General features: G+C 47.4%; 1 protein-coding gene across 1 annotated transcript in view; it reads left to right on the top strand.

The window, feature by feature from the left end:
- Positions 1-21,776, top strand: part of Nct (Nicastrin) — a 66,839-nt gene that overhangs the window by 31,158 nt on the left and 13,905 nt on the right. Inside the window, exons 12-14 of the mRNA XM_050178696.2 lie at positions 8,674-8,761; positions 10,394-10,551; positions 11,436-11,544. Coding sequence (XP_050034653.1) covers positions 8,674-8,761; positions 10,394-10,551; positions 11,436-11,544 — 355 coding nt within the window. The remainder of the gene's footprint in view (positions 1-8,673; positions 8,762-10,393; positions 10,552-11,435; positions 11,545-21,776) is intronic.

Below are 21,776 nucleotides of genomic sequence, written 5' to 3'. Positions count from 1 at the left end.
ATCACTAATGCGACCTTATTGCAGCATTATCGTCTATTTCTAAGCTGCGGTTTAGGAGCCATGAAACATACGCGACGATCGTAACAGCGTGGGTACCGTTCTGCTACGATAGGAGCTCTGCTGTTATACTTTGACAAGCGCTCAAACTGTTCGCTGCAGGTTACATTGCTTGAGTACTTGGTTGGATGGATGAGGTTTCCACCCATGAATAAAATAGTCTTGGCTAGTAATAGCAGCATACCTTACAGTCTGAATTAAGCTTGTCCAGCAAAGCGACCATTTAAGAACTGCGCGAGCGTCCTAAGCAGTAGTAGGTGCTGGATTACAGATATCTTTGTTCTATATAGCACATGGTCCAAACATACGGCATCAGTGGTGTTGTGTCGGCAGCGGCAGGCAAGCGGGGGGCCCCGACGGGCGAACGCGCGGCTAGCGCCGGCGCAGTAAAGGAGACACGGAGCTAACTGCTCCCGATGAAAACCGGAACGAAGACTGAGCCAACCCGCGGCCGTTTATTACTTATAAAGGCTTCACACGCTAGATGACACCTCCCGATTGGTCCAAGCTCGTCACATGACAGAAGGGGGGTGCACCATCTAGCTAAACAACTACAAAACATACATGTACGATGACAGAGATCTGACAGGGGGCGACACTATACTACATCATCCCCCCTTGGAAACAAAGCAAGCATACAGTGAAACGCGCACACAAGGCACGCACTTAAGTCCAAAGGCAATTTCAGTTCGTTCTCCCCCACGTTCACACACGCGCACCAGTCGCACACAAAGCACGCACATAAGTCCACAACAAATTCAATCCATCTCCGCCCAAGTTCACATACACGCGCACCAGTCTTGGGCACCAAAATATGGGCAGTCACTCAAACAAAGTCTGACAAGGAACACGGCACAAAACTCACTGCACCGCAACAAGGAGCACTTTTTATACCTGTGTTAATGAAACATGTGGACTGTCTCAACAAGGCCCCTAGCCATGGCATTTCGAAGACGGAAATACGTTCTACACTACATAAACAAAATCATCAAGCCACGGAGGCCGTTTTCTGTCACGATGAGGACGCGTGCGTACCTCAGAAGAACTTTGGGGGTTGTGACGCGTATCGGTCGACATTAAAGACCCAGTCGTCCCACTACTATTTCCCTTCCCCTGGTTGGACAATTGAATGTGGTTGTCGCTCAAAGCTGGAGAGTGTTGCCCAGGAAACTCCTCTCGAAGTCCCAACAAGTCCTGGGATGCTACCGATTCCCCCACGGAATCAGAGACGACTGCTGACTGTGTAGACTCGGAAGTGATACAGTCAGACGCACTACTTAACTGAAGCTTATGACTATGAGAAGACGCTGTCACTACAGACAAGTCATCGGAATGACTATCCAAGTTTGAATATGAGTACAAAAAGTCCCTATCACTTGTACACAATGTACTACCTGCTGGATCCTTCATCACTACGGTTAACTTAGACACATGCCACGTCTTCCCATCACTGAGTACAAAAATAGATGGTCCTATCTGGGCCTTGACTTTACGAGGTTTACTGTACTTAAAAATTCCTTTCCTGTTAAATCTGATTCTGACGGTGTCTCCCACCTTGATACGAGTTGCCTGAGCACCTCTATGTTTGTCTACGTACTGTTTAGTCTGCGACTGTTTCTGCAAGACCCTTTCTTGAACTTGAGACACAAGACTGTCCTGTTCCCGTAGATCTACACAGAGCCGCATGATTCCATCCTTCTTGCGCACCACCACGAGTGGAGACACCCACTCGGTAGCCTCGACGCGCTCGATGACGTCGCAGTCCTCGAGACGTCGCAGTTCATGTGTGACCTGGTCACGGAGAGCCAGGGGTAGTCGGCGCAACATTGAAGATACTGGTTTTGCATCATGCTGCCGATGAATTCGGTGCACAAAGTTGTTGACGAGACCCAACTCGTCACTGGAAAGGTGATCAAAACCCGGAGGCACACCTGTGGGGCTCTGTACTGAAGGAAGCGATGGTAGACATGTCAGCGACGTACCGTCGATCTGTATGCCCAAGCGTTGGATGGCGTCTAAACCCAGCAGTGATGTTCCTGTAGTCGTTACGTGGAACGTGACGGAGCATGACCTTTGGAAAAACTGGACAGTGGCTTGAAACAGGCCTTGAATGTCGATGCGTTGCTTGGAGAAATTTTTCAAGTCCGCTGTTTGTGACAGTCTGTGCTGTCGACCAAAGTGCTTTCCAATATCTTCGGCCGTCATCAATGAGACAGACGCTCCTGTATCCACGAGCAGCCGCATGACGACGTCGTTAACCACGACCGGGATTTGTAAATCCCTTTTAGCTTCCAAAGTGCTCACCGTCAAGACAGACGTGGACGGCTGTCCTGCGGAAGTTGAAGACAGCGTCTCTACGGAAGAGACGTGCTGAACAGTACGGGTTTTTCGGCATACTGATGCAAAATGGCCCAACGTGTGGCAGGCGTTGCACCGCCGGTTCCTTGCTGGACAATTCCTGTACGTTGCAATATGTTTCGTGCTGCCACACCGGTCGCATGAACTACGCTCGAAATTAGGGTCCTTCGCATCCTGTGCTTCATTGCGGGTCCCGGAGGAGCCTCGCGGAAAATGTCGGCCCTCTCGGCGGCTTCTCAGAAGAAGTCGGTCGTCTCGGCGGCCTCTCGGAAGAAGTCGGTCGTCTCGGCGGCTTCTCGGAAGAAGTCTGTCGTCTCGGCGGCTTCTCGGAAGAAGTCTGTCGTCTTGGCGGCTTCTCGGAAGAAGTCTGTCGTCTCGGCGGCTTCTCGGAAGAAGTCGGTCGTCTCGGCGGCTTCTCGGAAGAAGTCGGTCGTCTCGGCGGCTTCTCGGAAGAAGTCGGTCGTCATGGCGGCTTCTCGGAAGAAGTCGGTCGTCATGGCGGCTTCTCGGAAGAAGTCTGTCGTCTTGGCGGCTTCTCGGAAGAAGTCGGCCATCTTCATGGCCTCCCGGACTACGTCGGCCATCTTGGCGGCTCCCCGGAAGAAGTCGGCCATCTTGGCTCGTCGATGGAGTGCCAAGTTGAGCTGCCTCGATTCTCTGTATTTTCTCCGAGTCGAACGCGCGGTTCGCTCGATGCAGGGCTTCTAACGAGCGTCCAATTTCTTCTGCCTTGTCCAGGGACAGGGTTTCGCCATGAGCCAGCAACTTTTCGCGAACGCCGACGTTCGCTACCCCATGTATGATTTGGTCTCGGACGCGCTCGTCATAGGTTGTGCCGAAGTTGCACAGTACTGCCTTCTCCTTCAATGCGGTCACGAATTCCAGGAATCCTTCTTCCTCGAACTGCTTTCGACTGGTGAATTCGTGCCGTTCCGCTAGGACATTTGTTGACGTGGCGAACAGCCGGTCAAGCCGCTGCAAGAGTCTCGGAAACTCTGACGCTGGCGGGACCGCATCACTTGACGTTGACGCTGCGCTGGTTCACTGCCTTGCTGCTTCCTGCTCCTCGTCTGCAAAGTACTTCCGTTGTCCCTCACGCCCGAGAGCGCTGACGAGCGCGGACGCTCGTCGCGCGTCCGTCCAGTCGCCACCGCCGGCCGCTTCGAGTGGGCCTGAAAAATTTTTTTCCATCGAGACCATGGAATTAACGGTGGCCCGGGCAATTCCAGAAAAACGGGAAGCTTCGCCGTGAAAGACGCCATGCCCGGTAGCGTGCAGGAGACAGTGCAGAAAACAAGCCGGAGCTCGCAGCAGGAATGGGCAAGGAAGAACAAAGGGGGCGAGAAGGCCTAGGCTCGGAAGCCTCGCGATGTCAAGTGCGTCGGCGGCATTTGCCTGCCGTGCGGACACAGGAAGGGACGCTTCACTTACGAAGCTCGTTGGTTTCCCGGGGCTTCGGTCGGAACCGCTGCGGGAGTCCCACCCTCGTCGCCAAAGATGTTGTGTCGGCAGCGGCAGGCAAGCGGGGGGCCCCGACGGGCGAACGTGCAGCTAGCGTCGGCGCAGTAAAGGAGACACGGAGCTAACTGCTCCCGATGAAAACCGGAACGAAGACTGAGCCGACCCGCGGCCGTTTATTACTTATAAAGGCCTCACACGCTAGATGACACCTCCCGATTGGTCCAAGCTTGTCACATGACAGAAGGGGGGTGCGCCATCTAGCTAAACAACTACGAAACATACATGTACGATGACACAGAGATCTGACAGGGGGCGACACTATACTACAAGCGGTTATAAATTTATAAACATTGTGCGGCGTTAGCCCGTTTTCTCTTGCTTTTTAGAGAAAGCGGATGATAACCGAATTTTTTTTTTTTTCGGTTGTGTTCGTTCAGTTCTCTATGACGCACTCACACGTATTACGGAAATTTTGCGCTCAAAAGTAGACATCGCATTCTTTTTATGCGAATCCTCTCATATATTATGGCTATATACAGGCCAAAAAGGCAATGCTGAAGCACACAGCTTATATATGTATCGTGCTGGCTCTCCAACCGCAGTGATCGCTGTGTTGAGCAGCGCCATGGGCCTCATGCAGCAAGCCTAGCGTAGACATATGGTAATTTCAAGCAGACTAGACTTGAAATGCGTGAGAACGATGCCAATGTATCACAAATATTTGACAGTGCCTGCCGCTCAAATGTTTCGTGGTTGCCTTAGGTTGGCCGTGCACGAGCATGCACTCTTATGCTTTATGTTTTACTCCCTACGCCAATCGATCAGACAGTGAGCTGATTTACCATTTAATACTGGTAATACAGAGACACCGGTTTCCTTTGTTGAATTAAAATCGATATAAGCAAAATAGTAAACAACGCATACACGCACCGCGACTGATAGTGCGCGTCACATTTTTGCGCCCGCAAGACATATTTCCGCCTACAGTAGTCACCGATGCACCGAAAGGCTTCCCTGACGACCTTATATGAACTAACATGGCATAAATTTCACAAAGTAAGATCTAAAACATCTCGAAATCGTTCCGCAGCACGCGACAGCAATACTTTCAGGCAGCGCCGCGCCGGATCGCCCAAGCCAGAGAGGAGGAAAGGCTCTCCACGCGCCCTATCCTCCTCGCCCGATGAAACGGTCTATACCTTTAAAAAGCGCGCCAATTTCCCAACTTTTTCTTTTATGTCATGTGCTGCCACTATGTGGGAATACAGGGAATTTGTTTCGCACGCTTCCCTCTCTCGGTTTTCGTTGCATGTTTGTTTTAGCGCTAGTTCGCTCCTGCGCATCTTTATACTACCGCTCGCGCATTGGCGGCGGTTTGGGTTTTGTTCCACGGGCTTTCGGCTTCTTGCGCTTGCAAAACTGATGGCTATCTCATTACTAATCGCTCAAAGGGCGACTGCTTGTTTCTCCCTCGTTTAGTGCTCACAGGGGTGCGCATAGGAAGGATGCCGCCGTGCATGCATTCCCGTTGTTATTTCTTTTTATTTTTTTTTTATTTTTTTTGAGACTCTCGAAAACTAGTTCCCTCTGGTTGGCGATAAGATGAAGATTAGCAAAAGTTTGTCGCATGTTTTGCTTTTTTGATAGGCACACAACCACACAGTTTTTTTAGTGCGTGCATCTACGCAGTTCGATTGCGCTATGGATGTACTATTATGAGCAATATGAAAGGGAACACAGGAACACGTAGAAAACACCCTCAGACCCAGCTATGTAGGTGATACGCAGCGGCCACCGTCGGAAACAAAGTGGAAAGGGGGACGCTGTTCTAACAACTGTTTGCACTCCAACTGTTCCCAATCCCGCCGTGCATCTGCAAAGTGCGGAACTTCACATCGCCAGCAGGTGGCAATAACACTGTTAGATATTGTGTCACTGATAACTTTTTGCGCCGAATCGTTACAAAAGGTAGCACTGTTCCTGACTTCGGTATTGATTTATGGTAGATCTTGTAAATCAGGAAAAAAATGGTGTTTAAGGGTGAGTTCAAAATAAGTTTATTGGCGCTTGCCAAACATTAAAAATATATTGAAGCAAATGCAATAAGACAATAGCTTCATCGCAGCTTACGCTCGTCCTTTGTTTTGTTTGTTGGTGGCCTAATAATGCGTCATGCCACGGTCGACTTGAACAACGGCCTCCATTTTTTGGGGCAGAGACGCGTAGAGAGCCTCGATGAATGCGGTGTCACGCTGAAGGCGCTTCCACTCATGGTATATTGCTTCCCATAGTTGGTCGGAGTTCGCCAATTCTAGTGACCTCTTCGAAAGGTTCACTTTCATACGGCCCCAAACATGCTCTATAATGTTCATGTCGGCACCCTACGCGCACCACTGAAGTTGCATTACCCCTCGCTCTTCCAAAAGGTGTGCCACGTTTTTTGATGTGTGAACGGGAGACAAGTCCTGCTGGAAAAAATAACACCCATCCGGGTACGGCCATTCAATACATAGGAGATCATCTGGTGCTTGAGCAGAGTGCAATACACAGCACTGGTGAACCTCCCATCAATTCTCACCAGTGGGCCTAGGCCTTCGTAGGAGATCGGCCCCCAGATGTTCACAGACAAGTGTCCGTTGGCGGCCACCTCCTGGATATTCTGCGGACTAAAGCGTGTGTTTGCGGTCCGCCACACTCTCTTTCGTTGGACCCAGCGACTCGAGAACATGGACTCATCAGAGAAAACTACATACTTCCACTCACTCTCGCTCCAGCTGCAGTGTTCAGTAGCGAACCTCAGGCGAGCTGCTTTGTTGGCTGCGGTAAGCAGAGGTTTCTGTGCGGCGATGCGACTTCGCAGTCCTTCGTCTCTAAGCCTTCGTCGTACCGTGCTGTCGCTCAAGTTGTCCAAGCCAAGACCACCTCGAACGTCCTTTGCACTTAGAAATGGTTTGTCGTAGAAATGGTTTGTCGCTGACAGCAGCCACGATGCAAAGGTCTTGGTCGTTCATTGTTAATCGGGATCGTCTGCGGTGCGGCGCATCGTTTATGCGTCCTTCGTCTCGGTAAGCCTGGATAATCCGGTTGACCGTTTTCAATGGGCGGCCTGTCACGAGGGCAATATTGCGCTGCGTATAACCTCTTTTGGACATTTCTGTTATATCTTCCTGCTGTTTAAGAGGCACTCGAGGCATCTTGAGGCTATAAAATCAGAGTTGACTGCTCTGCGTGGGCCACTACAGTGTGCTACGTAAATTTTTCTGAACGAACTTCGTGCAACAAAGTCTCACGAGAGACAGTTTATCAATGTTCTTTTTAAAAAATTTGTCTTTATTCTATTTCTCTGTTGTCATTGGTTCGAGCGCCGCCGCTGTTCGAGGTGCCACTGACAACCGGGTGCATCGATTCAAATAAAGAATCGGTTTGAAATACAGGGCAAACTTGGTCTAAGAGTACTATCAAGCGGTTGTGGGAAGAAAAAAAGAATGAAAGAAAAGAAAATGAATCGGTGTAAGTCACAGGCGACGATTACCGTCTTATCGGCTGTCAGACGATCCATGACGTAAGCTGCTCCTTTGTTGAAATGCCAGTGTGGTGGGAGTGCCAACAGTTAGTGGAAGAGCGCCCTCCTTTCCCTCTTTGTTTTTCACAGTGCCATCCGTGTATCGCTCCGAGTCTGTTTCGAGGCTGTTTGCCACGCGTTCCTGTGTTCCCTTTCATATTGCTCATGATAGTACATATTAGTGTAAGAGCAGGAACATTTGAGTCTTGCGAAATATTCTCGTGTGCACATTTTCAAAGCCTTGAACTATGTGTATAACAATGCATCAGATTTTTAGTTCTTATAAGTTTATTTCCTTTTTTATTGTTGTTATTCATGAATGAAGAGTACATATATACCAAAGCAAAATATCTTTTTCTCACTTTATGGTCACTCTAGAAAAATTACGGCAAATTTTTTTTTTCGAAGTAAGTCTTAAGAAGAATTGCAATCTGCAATAAAAAATTGAGCCTGGGCAGTCGCATATGGCGAAAAAAATCAACCCTCAAAGGGTTAAGGCTGCAGCTATCTCAGTGAATGTACCGTGTATTTCACAGGAGTGGTGATATTTTTTTTCATCGGAATGTAAATGTTGTGCCTGCAGCTACTGAAAACCACTGAGCGTTTGTGTATACCTGCTGTTGATGATAAGGAACATGCCTCTTATCCAAGCTGCTGGCACTGTTTCTATATTGTCTGTCACCTTGGAGGGGCATATGAAATAAGCAAAGCAGTAGGTGCAAGCTTATCAGCAATAAATTGCAAATGCTAGCATGATACATCACGCACATGCAACTCAGAACATGAAAGAATGTTCACGCATTGTGTAGGAAGACAATGAGGACAATTGTACATATCACATATTTAGTTTTATAGCATTCATTTCATAGATGTACTGAAAGTTGGGCAAGTTGAGCTAATCCAGAATGACTTCGTAATGCTGTCTTTAGATGGCAACCAGCTTCTGGGGTATTCACTCATAAAATCTGGCAAGCTGCTATTTTCTCCCTCCAATCCATTTAATTTGGGCCAGTACCATTCACTCTGTTGTGCTGTCTACACAGCTTGCCAGAGCATTGGCCTACAGAAAGATAACTCATATGGTTGCTTTCAAGGTTTCGAGACTGCCACCAAATTTTTATTTGTGGACCTATAGAGGGCAGTGCTTGTGGCCATCGGAGTTGGGAAATGTGTCTTGCTTCATGGATGAATAATGCATGACTCTAACTGCATTCTTCACTTTTATTTTTATGCAGACGGTGGAACTCCTGGAGTGTTACGTTCTGAATGCTTCGTGCGCCCTGTTCGGTGAAGTCACAAACAAAGCATCTGTGTCAGCTATGAGTGAGTCTAAACTTATTACATCACTCTGCTTCAACGACTTTTGCTTTTGCAACATGTGCTAAGAAACAGATAAGTTTATGGTATGCGGTAAATATAAATTTGTGTATATCAAATTTTTCTGCTTTGGATGTTCTATTGGATGCAATTTGCAGAACTGCAATACCGTATCTACTCGCATATTGATCGCACACGCGTAATGATCGCACCCTTGAATTTTGTCGTCAAAATTAGATTTTGTTTCTTTCCTGTGTAATGATCGCACCCTGTACTTGTTGCAGCAATATGTCGTGTGCCAAGTCTAGCTAATGATGATCGCACTTATCATCTGTCGAATGCTATGCGAACAACACTTGAAGACATACCAAGCGGTCTGCACCCACCCAGCATTCTTAAGCAGGTGCCCCATTACATCGCTTTCCGCACTTCCATGAAAAAAAAAAAAAGCTACAAGCAAACTTGCCTCGGCTCTATTACTTGTAGGCTTCATAATGGTTTTAGTCAACAACAACAACATCAAAGGCGCCTTTTGATTCTTCTCATCTGCACTCATGGGCACAAAACAATTCGCGAGCTGCAACGATAGTGGCCACGTTTACACTGATACGTTAGAAGTGTACCCTATTCATACACAGACGCTTGTAACGCAGCTAAGATATTCGCCCACCCTTAGCGGAAACATGCCGTATTAGGATAGCAGTGAAGACAAATGCCGCAGTTTCCGTGGCATGCCCACCATGTGTTTCTATGTCACTGGCAGCTAAGCGTGCCCATGTCTGTTTCTGCCCCCTCAAAGTGGACATGGCTATGTTATTGTTGCAAACTTGCCGATATCAACGATATTATTCATTACTGATACGGAAGAAACTGTTTCAATGCGCGTAATGTACTCACGAGAAGAAAAATAATTGCGTTTGGCGCATTCGGCTTGCTCCGCCGGCCACCATTTCTATTTTGGTGTCCCGTGCTGACAGCGGTAGCTGCCTGCTTGTTGACCCGTTGTCATCCCGCAGCAAATGCAGGATGAAAAAAGAAAATGTTTCTTTTTGACGGTTTTCATAAAAAAAGTGCTAAAGACGAAGTCGAAGGAACACATACGACAGGACTGGCGCTATGTGTTCCGTCGTCTTCGTCTTCGTCTTTAGCACTTTTTTTATGAAAACCATCAAGATGAACCAACTCGCCCAAATCAAGGTATCATTGTTTCTTTTTACGGGAAATTTAACCCACATAATGATCACACCCCTGAATTTGTGTCAATTTTTTTTGCAAGAAAGTGCGATCATTATGCAAGTATATACGGTATCTGTTTTCTGTGCAGAGTTATGATTTGTAAGCTTTGTGTTTCTTTTTTCAAGCTTAACAATTTTTGGCAATATATTTCCTTTTTAATTCACGTCCTAAACCTAAATTCTGCTTCCCATAGTCACTAGAATTTGGCTTTCTCTCTTAAACGCAGCAAATTTTATTAAAACCAGTCCAGGGATTATCTCGGAAAAACATTTATACGTTTTACATGTATTTGAATAAGCGGCATTGGAGTTGTATCTGAGCTAAAGCTTCCTCTTGAAACAGAAAACAGTCCATGCAAACATGAGAGCTTTCACCACATTTTTTTTCCAAATTTTTACCCAGGAAGCAAACCATTCCCTTTGTATGTGAGTGTGGATCCAAACGGCCGCACAATCAATCCGTCCACTGTCCTGACCCGGCTGGTCATGGCCTACCTCACGGGGGAGCATCTCAAGAAGGTCACCAAAGAGAACTGCAGCTCCCTTGCTGATTCAGACAAGGTGAGTCTTGGAATGTGGAGATGGATTGTGGATGGAATGTGGATTGTTGGCCCTTTTAGTGTAGCATGCCGTACTAAGGGTAATAGAAGAAATTTGTCACTAATGGGTCTACACATGCTGTGAGCACAGCACTTCATCCATTGTGCAAATGAAGATTTGGAATTGTCTAAACCTTTTGCCTTTGAACAATCTTTCGGACATTACAGAGCTGCTGTCGACTTGCGTCACAACACTGGGAGCAAATACGATCTTCCAAGTGTGTTAGCAAAGTGAGGAATATGTCTAGCTTTAGCACCACGCGTCTATAACTGTTGGAAAAGGTATTTCTGGCCTTTTGCTAATGCCCAAGAAGACTTAACGTGTTGAGCATGTTGATATGTACGCACACGTTGCAAAAACTGTACTCGGAGGTGGACTGTAAGTTCAGGCTGCTTCACAACTCTCAGCAATGGGCAGCAGGGTGTTCTGTGCACATTCTTGCTTTGTATTGTTCAAGTGAGTTACCAGCACATCACTTCCCTTCCAAGGGAAGTGATTTGCTGCACAACCTACAATCTCTCATGCCCCCCAACAACAGCAGTGAAACAACACTGACAGTGCTTCATCAGAAGGTCATGCTCCCTGAGGGATCTTCCTTTGTAGCTTCGTGCTACAGTCTTCCCTTTTGTGAACTTTCCTCCACCTTGCGGGCTTCCACAGAACTGATTTGCCGTATTCAGTGCCCGTGGGATTATAAAGTGCACAAACTATGTATTCTAGAAAGTTTGCTCTGCCTAGTGGACATGCCTCCTAATAGCGCATTGATTCCTCTGAAAAATTAGTGTGTCCGTGGTGATAGTAAATGCGGTATGTTGATGTCAACTCACAGATATCTTGGTTTACAGCTCCAGCAGTACATCTGGATGGATGGCCCAGATACGAACGAGACAGGCTTGTGTGTGCGGTCAACCACAATGATGACACTGGCACGTTCCCCGGCACATGAACTCAAAGGTTAGTGTCACTTATAGTTTCAGTGGCCTCATCAACCATCCACAAATAGCTAACTTAAGCCACTAGAGCCATTACTCGTGCACACTATGAGCAAATATAGTGCAGATTCTAAGTATTCCTTGTACTGTCAAATAAAAAAGTGAAATTGCTTTGTTGAAACAGGCTCGTGAAACTATTTGAATGAATGTAAATTCTTGGTCGTAACAAATTTTTTCTAATATGGTTCACCCACTTAAGAATAAAGCATGTAAAGGGAACTTGGAAGTCTGTTCTTCTTGTAAGTAGTTCAGCTCAACAAAAGGGTGCTGACACTGGTAAATTAAACAAAGGTGCTTTAACCGTACAGCTTATTAGAGAATTTGGCATAAAGATTCCTTCTCGCACTTGTACGCTGGAGCATGTGTGCATACCACAGGGTGTAGATGCATTCTGCTTGGATCCTTCCCACATGGTCAAATGAGGGAAACAGATCTTTAGGCCTAAAAATTATCAAATAAATTGAGTCTTGTAAAATTGTGTAGTATAGTGTCGCCTCCTGCCAGATTTCTGTGTTATCAGACATTTATGTTTCGTGGTAGTTTGGCTAGATGGCGCACCCCCCTTCTGTCATGTGACGAGCTGGGACCAATCAGGAGGTGTCATCTGGCATGTGAAGTCCTTTTTAGTAATAAACGGCCGCAGCCGGCTGAGTCTTCATTCCGGTTTTCATCAGGAGCAGTTAGCTCCGTGTCTCCCTCTCTGCGTCGGCGCTCGCCGCGCGTTCGCTGGGCATGGGCCCCCACTTGCCTGCCGCTGCCGACACAACATCTTTTGGCGACGAGGATGGGATTCCCGCTGCGGTTCCGACCGAAGCCCCGGGAAACCAACGAGCTTCGTAAGGGAAGCGACCCTTCCTGTGTCTGCACGGCAGGCAAACGCCGCCGACGCACTTGGCGTCGCGAGGCTTCCGAGCCTAGGCCTTCTCGCCCCCCTTGTTCTTCCTTGCCCCATTCCTGCTGCGAGCTCCGGCTTGTTTTCTGCACTGTCTCCTGCACGCTACCGGGCATGGCGTCTTTCACGGCGAACCTTCCCGTTTTTCTGGAATTGCCCGGGCCACCGTTAATTCCATGGTATCGATGGAAAAAAATTTTTCAGGCCCACCTCGAAGCGGCCGGCGGTGGCGACTGGACGGACGCGCGACAAGCGTCCGCGCTCGTCAGCGCTCTCGGGTGTGAGGGACAACGAAAGTACTTTGCAGACGAGGAGCAGGAAGCAGCAAGGCAGTTAACCGGCGCAGCGTCAGCGTCAAGTGAAGCAGCAAGGCAGTCGACCGGCGCAGCGTCAACGTCAAGTGATGCGGTCCCGCCAGTGTGAGAGTTCCAGAAACTCTTGCAGCGGCTTGACCGGCTGTTCGCCGCGTCAACAAATGTTCTGGCGGAGAGGCACGAATTCACCAGTCGAAGGCAGTTGGAGGGAGAAGGATTCCTGGAATTCGTGACCGCATTGAAGGAGAAGGTGGTACAGTGCAACTTCGGCACAACCTACAACGAGCGCATCCGAGACCAAATAATACATGGGGTAGCAAACGTCAGCGTTCGCGAAAAGTTGCTGGCTCATGGCGAAACCCTGTCCCTGGACAAGGCAGAAAAAATTGGACGCTCGTTAGAAGCCTTGCATCAAGCGCACCGCGCGTTCGGCTCCGAAAATGTACGAAGAATCGAGGCATCTCAACTTGGCGTTCCGTCGACGGGCCAAGATGGCCGATTTCTTCCGGGGAGCCGCCAAGATGGCCGACGTAGTCCGGGAGGCCATGAAGATGGCCGTCTTCTTCCGAGAAGCCGCCAAGACGATCGACTTCTTCCGAGAAGCCGCCAAGACGACCGACTTCTTCCGAGAAGCCGCCAAGAGGGCCGACATTTCGCACATGGCTCCTCCGGGAACCGTGGTGCATGCGATCGGTGTGGCAGCAGGAACCATATCGCGTCTTGCAGGAATTGTCCAGCAAGAAATCGGCCTGCCACACGTTGGGCCATTTCGCTTCGGTATGTCGAAAGACCCGAACAGCGGTGCAACACGTCTCTTCCGCAGAGACGCTGTCTTCAACTTCCGCAGGGCAGCCATCCGCGTCTGTCTTGACGGTAAGCGCTTTTGAAACTAAAAAAGATTTGGAAGTTCCGGTCGTAGTGAACGGCGTCTCCATGCAACTGCTGGTGGATACGGGAGCATCTGTGTCATTGATGACGGCCGAAGATTTTAGAAATAACTTTGGTCGACAGCACAGGCTGTCACAAGCAACAGTGGACTTGAGAAACCTCTCCAAGCAATGCATCGACATTCAAGGCCTGTTTCAAGCCACTGTCCAGTTTTCCCAAAGGTCATGCTCCGTCACATTCCACGTAACGACTACAGGAACATCACTGCTGGGTTTAGACGCCATCCAACGCTTGGGCATACAGATCGACGGTACGTCGCTGACATGTCGTCTACCATCGCTTCTTTCTGTACAGAGCCCCACAGGAGTGCCTCCGGGTTTTGATCACCTCTTCAGTGACGAGTTGGGTCTCGTCAACGACTTAGTGCACCGAATTCATCGGCAGCAAGATGCGAAACCAGTATCTTCAAAGTTGCGCCGACTACCCCTGGCTCTCCGTGACCAGTTCACAAATGAATTGCGACGTCTCGAGGACTGCGACGTTATCGAGCACGTCGAGGTTTCTGAGTGGGTGTCTCCACTCGTGGTGGTGCGCAAGAAGGATGGAACCATGCGACTCTGTGTAGATCTACGGGAAGAGGACAGTCTTGTGTCTGAAGTTCAAGAAAGGGTCTTGCAGAAACAGTGGCAGACTAAACAGTACGTAGATAAACGTAGAGGTGCTCAGGCAACTCGTATCAAGGTGGGAGACACCGTCAGAATAAGATTTAACAGGAAAGGATTTTTTAAGTACAGTAAACCTCGTAAAGTCAAGGCCCAGATAGGACCATCTACTTTTCTACTCAGTGATGGGAAGACGTGGCATGTGTCTAAGTTAACCCTAGTGATAAAGGATTCAGCAGATAGTACATTGTGTACAAGTGATAGAGACTTTTTGTACTCATATTCAAACCTGGATAGTCATTCCGATGACTCGTCTGTCGTGACATCGTCCTTTCATAGACATCAGTTAAGTAGTGCGTGTGACTGTATCGCTTCCGAGTCTACACAGTCAGCAATCGTTTCGGATTCCGTGGGGGAATCGGTAGCATCCAGGGACTTGTTGGGACGTCGAGAGGAGCTTCCTGGGCAACCCTCTCCAGCTTTGAGTGACAACCACATTCAATTTTCCAACCAGGGGGAGGGAAATAGTAGTGGGACGACTAGGTCTTCAAAGTCGACCAATACGCGTCGCAACCCCCAAAGTTCTTCTGAGGTACGCACGCGTCCTCAGCGTGACAGAAAACGGCCTCCGTGGCTCAATGATTGTCTCTTGAATCTAGAGCGTATTGCCGTCTTCGAAATGCCACGGCTACTGGCCTCGCTGTGACATCTAGGAGACAGTTCAGTTTTCGTTCACACAGGTGTAAAATGTGTTCCTTGTTGCGGTGCAGCGAGTCTTGTGCCGTGTTCCTTGTCGGATTTTGTTTTGACTGACTGCCTGTGTTTTGGTGCCCAAGACTAGTGCGCATGTATGTGAACTTGAGCGGGGACGGACTGAATTTGTTGTGGACTTAAGTGCGTGCCTTCAGTGCATCTGGTGTGTGTGTGTGTGAACGTGGGGGGGAACGAACTGAATTTGTTCTTGGACTTAAGTGCGCGTCTTGTATGCGCGTTTCACTGTATGCTTACTTTGTTTCCAGGGGGGGATGATGTAGTATAGTGTCGCCCCTTGCCAGATCTCTGTGTTATCATACATTTATGTTTCGTGGTAGTTTGGCTAGATGGCGCACCCCCCTTCTGTCATGTGACGAGCTGGGACCAATCAGGAGGTGTCATCTGGCATGTGAAGTCCTTTTTAGTAATAAACGGCCGCAGCCGGCTGAGTCTTCGTTCCGGTTTTCATCAGGAGCAGTTAGCTCCGTGTCTCCCTCTCTGCGTCGGCGCTCGCCGCGCGTTTGCTGGGCATGGGCCCCCACTTGCCTGCCGCTGCCGACACAACAAATTGCATTTTGGAATCTGCATCCATTATTCTCTTTATCTGCTTAGTTATTTATCTCATATGTCGATATTTCAGCAATGATAGATTCATTGTAAAACTATAGGTTAGGTGATTTGTTTGTATCTTCATTTTCTCAAAATAATTTTGCACACCCAGCAAACCTTTTAGTGGGATAAATCAATACCTATCGGATATAGGATAGCTATTTATACAGCATAAATATAGATATTTAGCACACACGATATTGGGAGCAGACATTAAAACATGTTGTTTTAAAGGTATTAAAATTTGTCTTTTGTGTGACCACTGCATGGCCATGTTCAGAATACTAGAGCTCATTGTATTATAATATAAGAAATAATAATCCAATCGTAAAAGTTCTTCCATCATTGTGTGCCTGATGCTTTCTGGTATTGATCCATGTGGCATTTCAATATTTTTTTGCAGTGGTTATGTCCACTGTTCTAAAAACAATAGGGGACTTTTTAAAATTATCTCATGAAATAATGATCTTAGAGATAAAAAGAATTACATCTTTAGAATATTTAAAAGAAGAAACTAAACGTACATGCTTTTATGAAATTTGGTTCAGAAATAAAGATCACCTTAAAACCCATGTCCCCTTAGCAAAGCACTGGTATAGTTGCACTGATTGCAGCTGTGGTCACAAAGCTTTCAGCAGGCCCGGTGTTATAGTGTCACAGTGACACCCCATAAAGTGGGTTCTGAATGATACTCAACTGGCCATTTCAGCTGCTAAGCACTTGAGTAGCATGGTGCTATGAGAGAGCACCACGATAGTTTCTCAAAAGCGCACCAGTCTTCCAATGGTATTTAAAGCAAATACAGTGAAACCTCGTTAAACCGTAGTTGGCCGGTGCTCGGAAAAACTACGTATTAAATGGTAGTACTGCTTAACCGAAATAGCATGAGATCGCCCACTTACCTGTTGAAAACGGAACTTAGAGAGAGCGCGATGAAAGAGAAAAAAAAAAACATGCGGTATTTATTCACTTCGCGCGTCAAAAGTGTTACTTTCGTTTGATGCCGCGGCGGCCTAGCACGACGAGAGCGGCCTCAAACTTACTGAAGCTGCGTGCCAGCTTTTCAGCCAGCCCCCTCTTCTCGGCATACACTCGCATGGCAGATTCCTCGTTGGAGTTACATATTCTCCGTGCACGCGCGCAGTAGTGCTGCAGAAGTCCCGGGGACGCATTTTCATTGCTGGGTGCCAGAGTTTGGAATACTTTTCGTTTGGAATAGAGTTACGTTATCGCGCCCCTGTTCTCGTCGCGACGATTGCATTCATTAGGCTGACGTAACGCGTAACTTCTGCCACTGTCGGGCCTGAATCGCCCGTGCTGTCGCTTTCCGTGTCGTCCTTATCACTGTCGCTAGGCGATACTTCGGCAACAACACAGGCAACGATGGCGAAAAGTCGAATCTCGTAGCCGACATGTCTTTGCGGTCGCAGCAGCACTGCCGAGCAACTTCTTCGCATTCCAAATGCCATACACCGTAGTCAACAGCAGATCCTTGTCGCGTGCCAGCGCCGACTTCTTCATGTGACGTTCGATAGCACGGACAATGTCTAATTTTTTTTCTATGCTGAGCACCCAGCGTCTTTTTTATCCGAGCTTGGGAATGACGCGAGTCCTCCCTTGCACGACGCCATAATGCTCTTTGGCACGGCGTCGAAATGATGCTGATGTTGATGTGGCTTCACGCGCAAACGCACAGGGCGCTTGGAGGCCGTTGTTCCGATCTCTGAGGCTTGTTGTTCTGCCGGGCCGCCCGATGGAGACGACGCACCGCCGTGTTTGCGCGACAAAAAGTTTAAACACTACGTTTTAACCGATGCGTACGCAATAAGCTGGTACGGTTTATGCGGATACAAAACACATTAGGATGTTCAATGGCCGCTGAGTCGGGGATTTGACTTTACTACTTTTAAAACGAAACTACTGTTTAAGTGGGTACGGTTTAATGAGGTTTTACTGTAGCTTTCTTTGACTCCTTTGGCCATTTTCATAGTTGGTGGTATGTTTGTGGCCAGACTTGGGGGAGGGAAGACAACTTGTCGCGCCAAGGGAAATGGCATGTGCTCTCAGTCAAGTGAGTTGAAAGAGGGACAGGGGGGTGCGCTCTGTCGCTTGTTCCTTTATAAGACCTGGCAGGGTCAGTCCATTAAAAGGGTCTGAACCATCCCTCGGGCTTGATGAAAAAACACATTCTGCGAATAGCTTACGGTTCTGTAAACCTCTCAGCCAAATTTTGCACTTGTGCATGGCGTGTGGCGCTCACTGGCGGAGCGCGAAGTCGCCTTTTTCTCAAAAAGCTCTCTTTTCAACGGAGGCCTTTTCCTCACCCTTTTGAGGCTGTCAGTGGCTGCCTCTTGACGTCAGCGGGCAGAGTCCCATAAAACGCTGCCATTTTCCCAATAGTTGACATCAGTCAAAAGCGTGTTTTGGTCAGTGTGCTTCTTCCTGCTGTTACTGTATGCACTCTTTTAATGCTGTTTGTTAAACAGGATGAAGTAAGCGAGAATCTGCATTTCAAAATTCAGTAAGAATTATGTACATCCACGAGAAGTCGACTATAACTTGCTCACACTCAGCTACGCCTGCCCACATATAAATTAAACTTTGGCCACACTGATTATTGGCGTTGTAGTCATCGGGTCATGCTAATTTCTATTAGTTTTGAACACTCAACTAGCCTCTAACCATGCAAAACTAAGGTCAGACCACATGCAGGCTTGCCAGTGTGCGCTCACTCCTGGCCACTCCTCGCTAGACGCCTTGGAAAGCAGAGCTTTGTAGTGTGCTTTGATAGCGCTTCAAAATGCGCAATTTGGATGTGGCTACTACTCATTGGTCAAGCTGGTGCGGGACAAAGCCGATCCACACCATGTAGCATGGCTAGACTGGAGCACATGAGCGGGAGCATGCACTCCGGCCCTGTCATACAAACTACAGTTGGCTACTACAGTTGCATGTAGCTGCATCCTGCTGCGTAATGTAGATACTACGGCCACCAAGGGGTGCCGCGATGAGCCCGCTCACTGAGCTCGCTGTGGCTCTATGAGGACAACCGCATGATTTGCTTGGTCTCTGTAGATTATGTGGCTCCAGGTATAGTGTACTACTCCAGGTGCAGCCCGAATGCCAACATCTGACTGGAACAGGTCCTTCACTTCCCAAGTTGCCTTCGAGGTGTGTCGCCGTCATGGTTGAGTCTCGTAATGTTAGGAATCTTTTCAATGCGAGTTCGGAGCATCCATTGCTTGGCGCAAACATAGTCCAGTGTTTTAAGCATTCCAGGCAGCGGCCAGCGAAGTTGAACACGTCACACCAGCAATGCCAGGATAGTCTAAAATTTTCCCCCTGTATAGTTCGGCTCGTTGAATGTGGCCTGCAGCAGCGCGGTGATCAACTATTGCCACAACGCATGGGCACATGTATGCGACGAGCAGGCAATTTTGCGTTTGGCAAAGTCACAAACTCAGCATGCTCACATCAGTACGCTTGAACTGTAGGCCAGCGTGCTGTCAGCCAGTTGATGATGATCACGTTTCACGTATATAAATTGTCACGCATAACATGTGATACATGACAATTTCCGTGCATAATATTGCAACCAAGCATTTCTTTAGGAAAACAAGTTTGTTTTGATATATCTGGCATGAAGAATACTTTGCCTAACTTTTTCCGGAAGAAAAACATATACGTGCAGCAAGGAGTTAAACTGAAAACCTTGTTGGTATCGGTACAACATAACATACTATAACTTCAGCTTCAGAGGGAAAAAAGCACTTGGTTCTATTCAACAGACATTGTATTGATTAAAAAAAAAATGATTTTCTAGACCTCCATTCGAACTCAGCTTTAATCAGGGCTGCATACTAATTTGGTGTTCCCTTTAATAAATGTAAACCATACTGTACATTTTTATTTCTAGGTACCTAAGTTACTGCTAGCTTGCAATATTCTTGTTATGCAATGCTACATAGTAAACTCCCAAGCATTTGTAGCGCTGTGTTTTCTTGCACAAAACTTGTAAACATTAAACTTCGTGATAAATTTTCTTATATTCTATTCGATATTTGGCTTTCTATTCTTGATCAATTCGATATTCGATTCAAGATGTGCTATTCCGTGTTAGCACACTCCTAGCTAAAACATACAAGCAAATACATTTGCTGCTAGTGGTGGCCTGTGTCAGCTACATATAGTTTCTGATAAACCACTACTGCTGCTGCTGCTAGACAAGTGTGCTTGCACATTATCTGCAACTTAATCTTTCGAAAGAGCCAGTGGTGCGATGGATAACAGGCACTACTGGCCACTGGAGCACCGCTGGAGTACAGGAGGTACGCTCACTGTCGTTATAATTCTAGCTCACTAACTAGCACACAGCTTCCTGAAAAAATTGTCAAGCTCTTGATACTAGACGCAATCAGAAGTTACCACTCTTAGTGCCAATTCAATCAAAATCACTTGAAGATTAGGCTTTGCAGCCAACCAACACTCGGAAAGCCAGCAAACCAACCTACCATAAGAAATGTAGCTTGTGCAGTTGTCTGATTGATTCAACTCCAGCTAATTAATTTTTTCGGTTAATTTAATCCTAACCAAAGCTCCCCGCCCGCTCTCATAGAGACCGAAACTTTTGTTATTTCATTCCTCAAATGAGCCCTCGCTGGATAAATCAGTTTATTTTGAACTTTACTGGAGAATCTACTCCATCTCTCCATTTATCAATTTAATGGATAATGAGGGTTACTAGATAATTCAAAGTAAGTTTACTGATGAACAAGAGCACGCACACCTGACCCAAATGGTGACTCCAACCGTGGCGCTAATTATAGAGTTTCATACAATAATTACTAGAAGGAACTCTGGCACTAGTGTCTACAGGAGCTGGAATGCGAGCGGTTGTACCAGCACAGGAATTATGGGAAGTACATGGATTTGCCCAAATTTCTTCATTCTGGCTTCAAACGGCTTTGTGACTTTGTACACTCGTCATTTCCAACAATGTACTGCATAATAAATGATTCAGTAAACATTATTAAAATTTTCCGATGGCAGGATTTGAATACAAGACCGCTTTGAATACAGGCCTGATATTGAAACCATTAACCCTTTGAGGGTCGAATTATTTTGAAAAAAACTTTCTCAGGTGGTCAAATTACTTTATTGCGGATCTTGAATTTACAAAATGTATAAAGTCGGGAATAAATAGTAAAAAAAAAATTAGGAACAGTATTTTGGTGTCGGCATCACTCAGAACTGCAAAATGTTCAGTAGTATTTCAGAGTGTGATACTCCTTGAAACACGGGTCTACGCACAGCGCCTTATCGCAGTCTGCACACCTAAAACGCATGTCTGTTCTCCTCTTGGAGCGACGAGTTGTGTTGGCACACACGACATCTCTTCGTGCAGCTGCCTTGGGCAGTGGTCTGAGGCACCCTCTAGCGTAAGCGCGTTGCCGCAGAGAGCGAGAATACCTCGTGAGCGGCAGTGATAAACAAGCTAAGAGGAATGCCAATCAAGATAGAAATCAACTTACGCAACCCCTGCAAGAGAGTGCCGACAAAGAGAAAGATCACGTTTCGCAGGCCTCCGTTGCGATCACGCGGTGAAACCGAAGCCGCAAAAGGGGTGTTGCCGCAGTCTGCGCGACGCACTGAAGCTAGAAATCAGTTCTGTTTATCTCGGCAAGAAGGTAGCACAAATTTCAAACGCTGCTTGTAAGTGAGCACGCATCGTCATAATGGCGCGAAATTTCAAACGGAGGGTCGAAACGGTACCCGTACGGCAAAGACCTTGCGGGACAAAAAACCGCCGCCGTACATGTACAGCAAAAACCTTCAAAGGGTTAAGCCACGGACATCTGCATCGATAGGCAATGTGAAACACCCTTATGAATTTATCACAGGCATGCCAGTGCCTTGAGATGCTGGCGTATTTCGATTTGGCCGCCTCAACAAGCTCATTTGTTGCAGTTATTAATGATTGTGCGTGTTCACAGTGTCTTCTGCACTTCAAAGGGTGTAGATTGCCCTGAAATTTATGACAATGAAGGCATATAAAGCGTAATATACAAAGCCACAA

Source organism: Dermacentor andersoni, chromosome 5 (genome assembly GCF_023375885.2).
Source record: "Dermacentor andersoni chromosome 5, qqDerAnde1_hic_scaffold, whole genome shotgun sequence".
Taxonomy (NCBI): Eukaryota; Metazoa; Arthropoda; class Arachnida; order Ixodida; family Ixodidae; genus Dermacentor; species Dermacentor andersoni.
The sequence above is the reverse complement of the archived record's forward strand: the minus strand, read 5'-3'. Positions and strand labels throughout refer to the sequence as shown.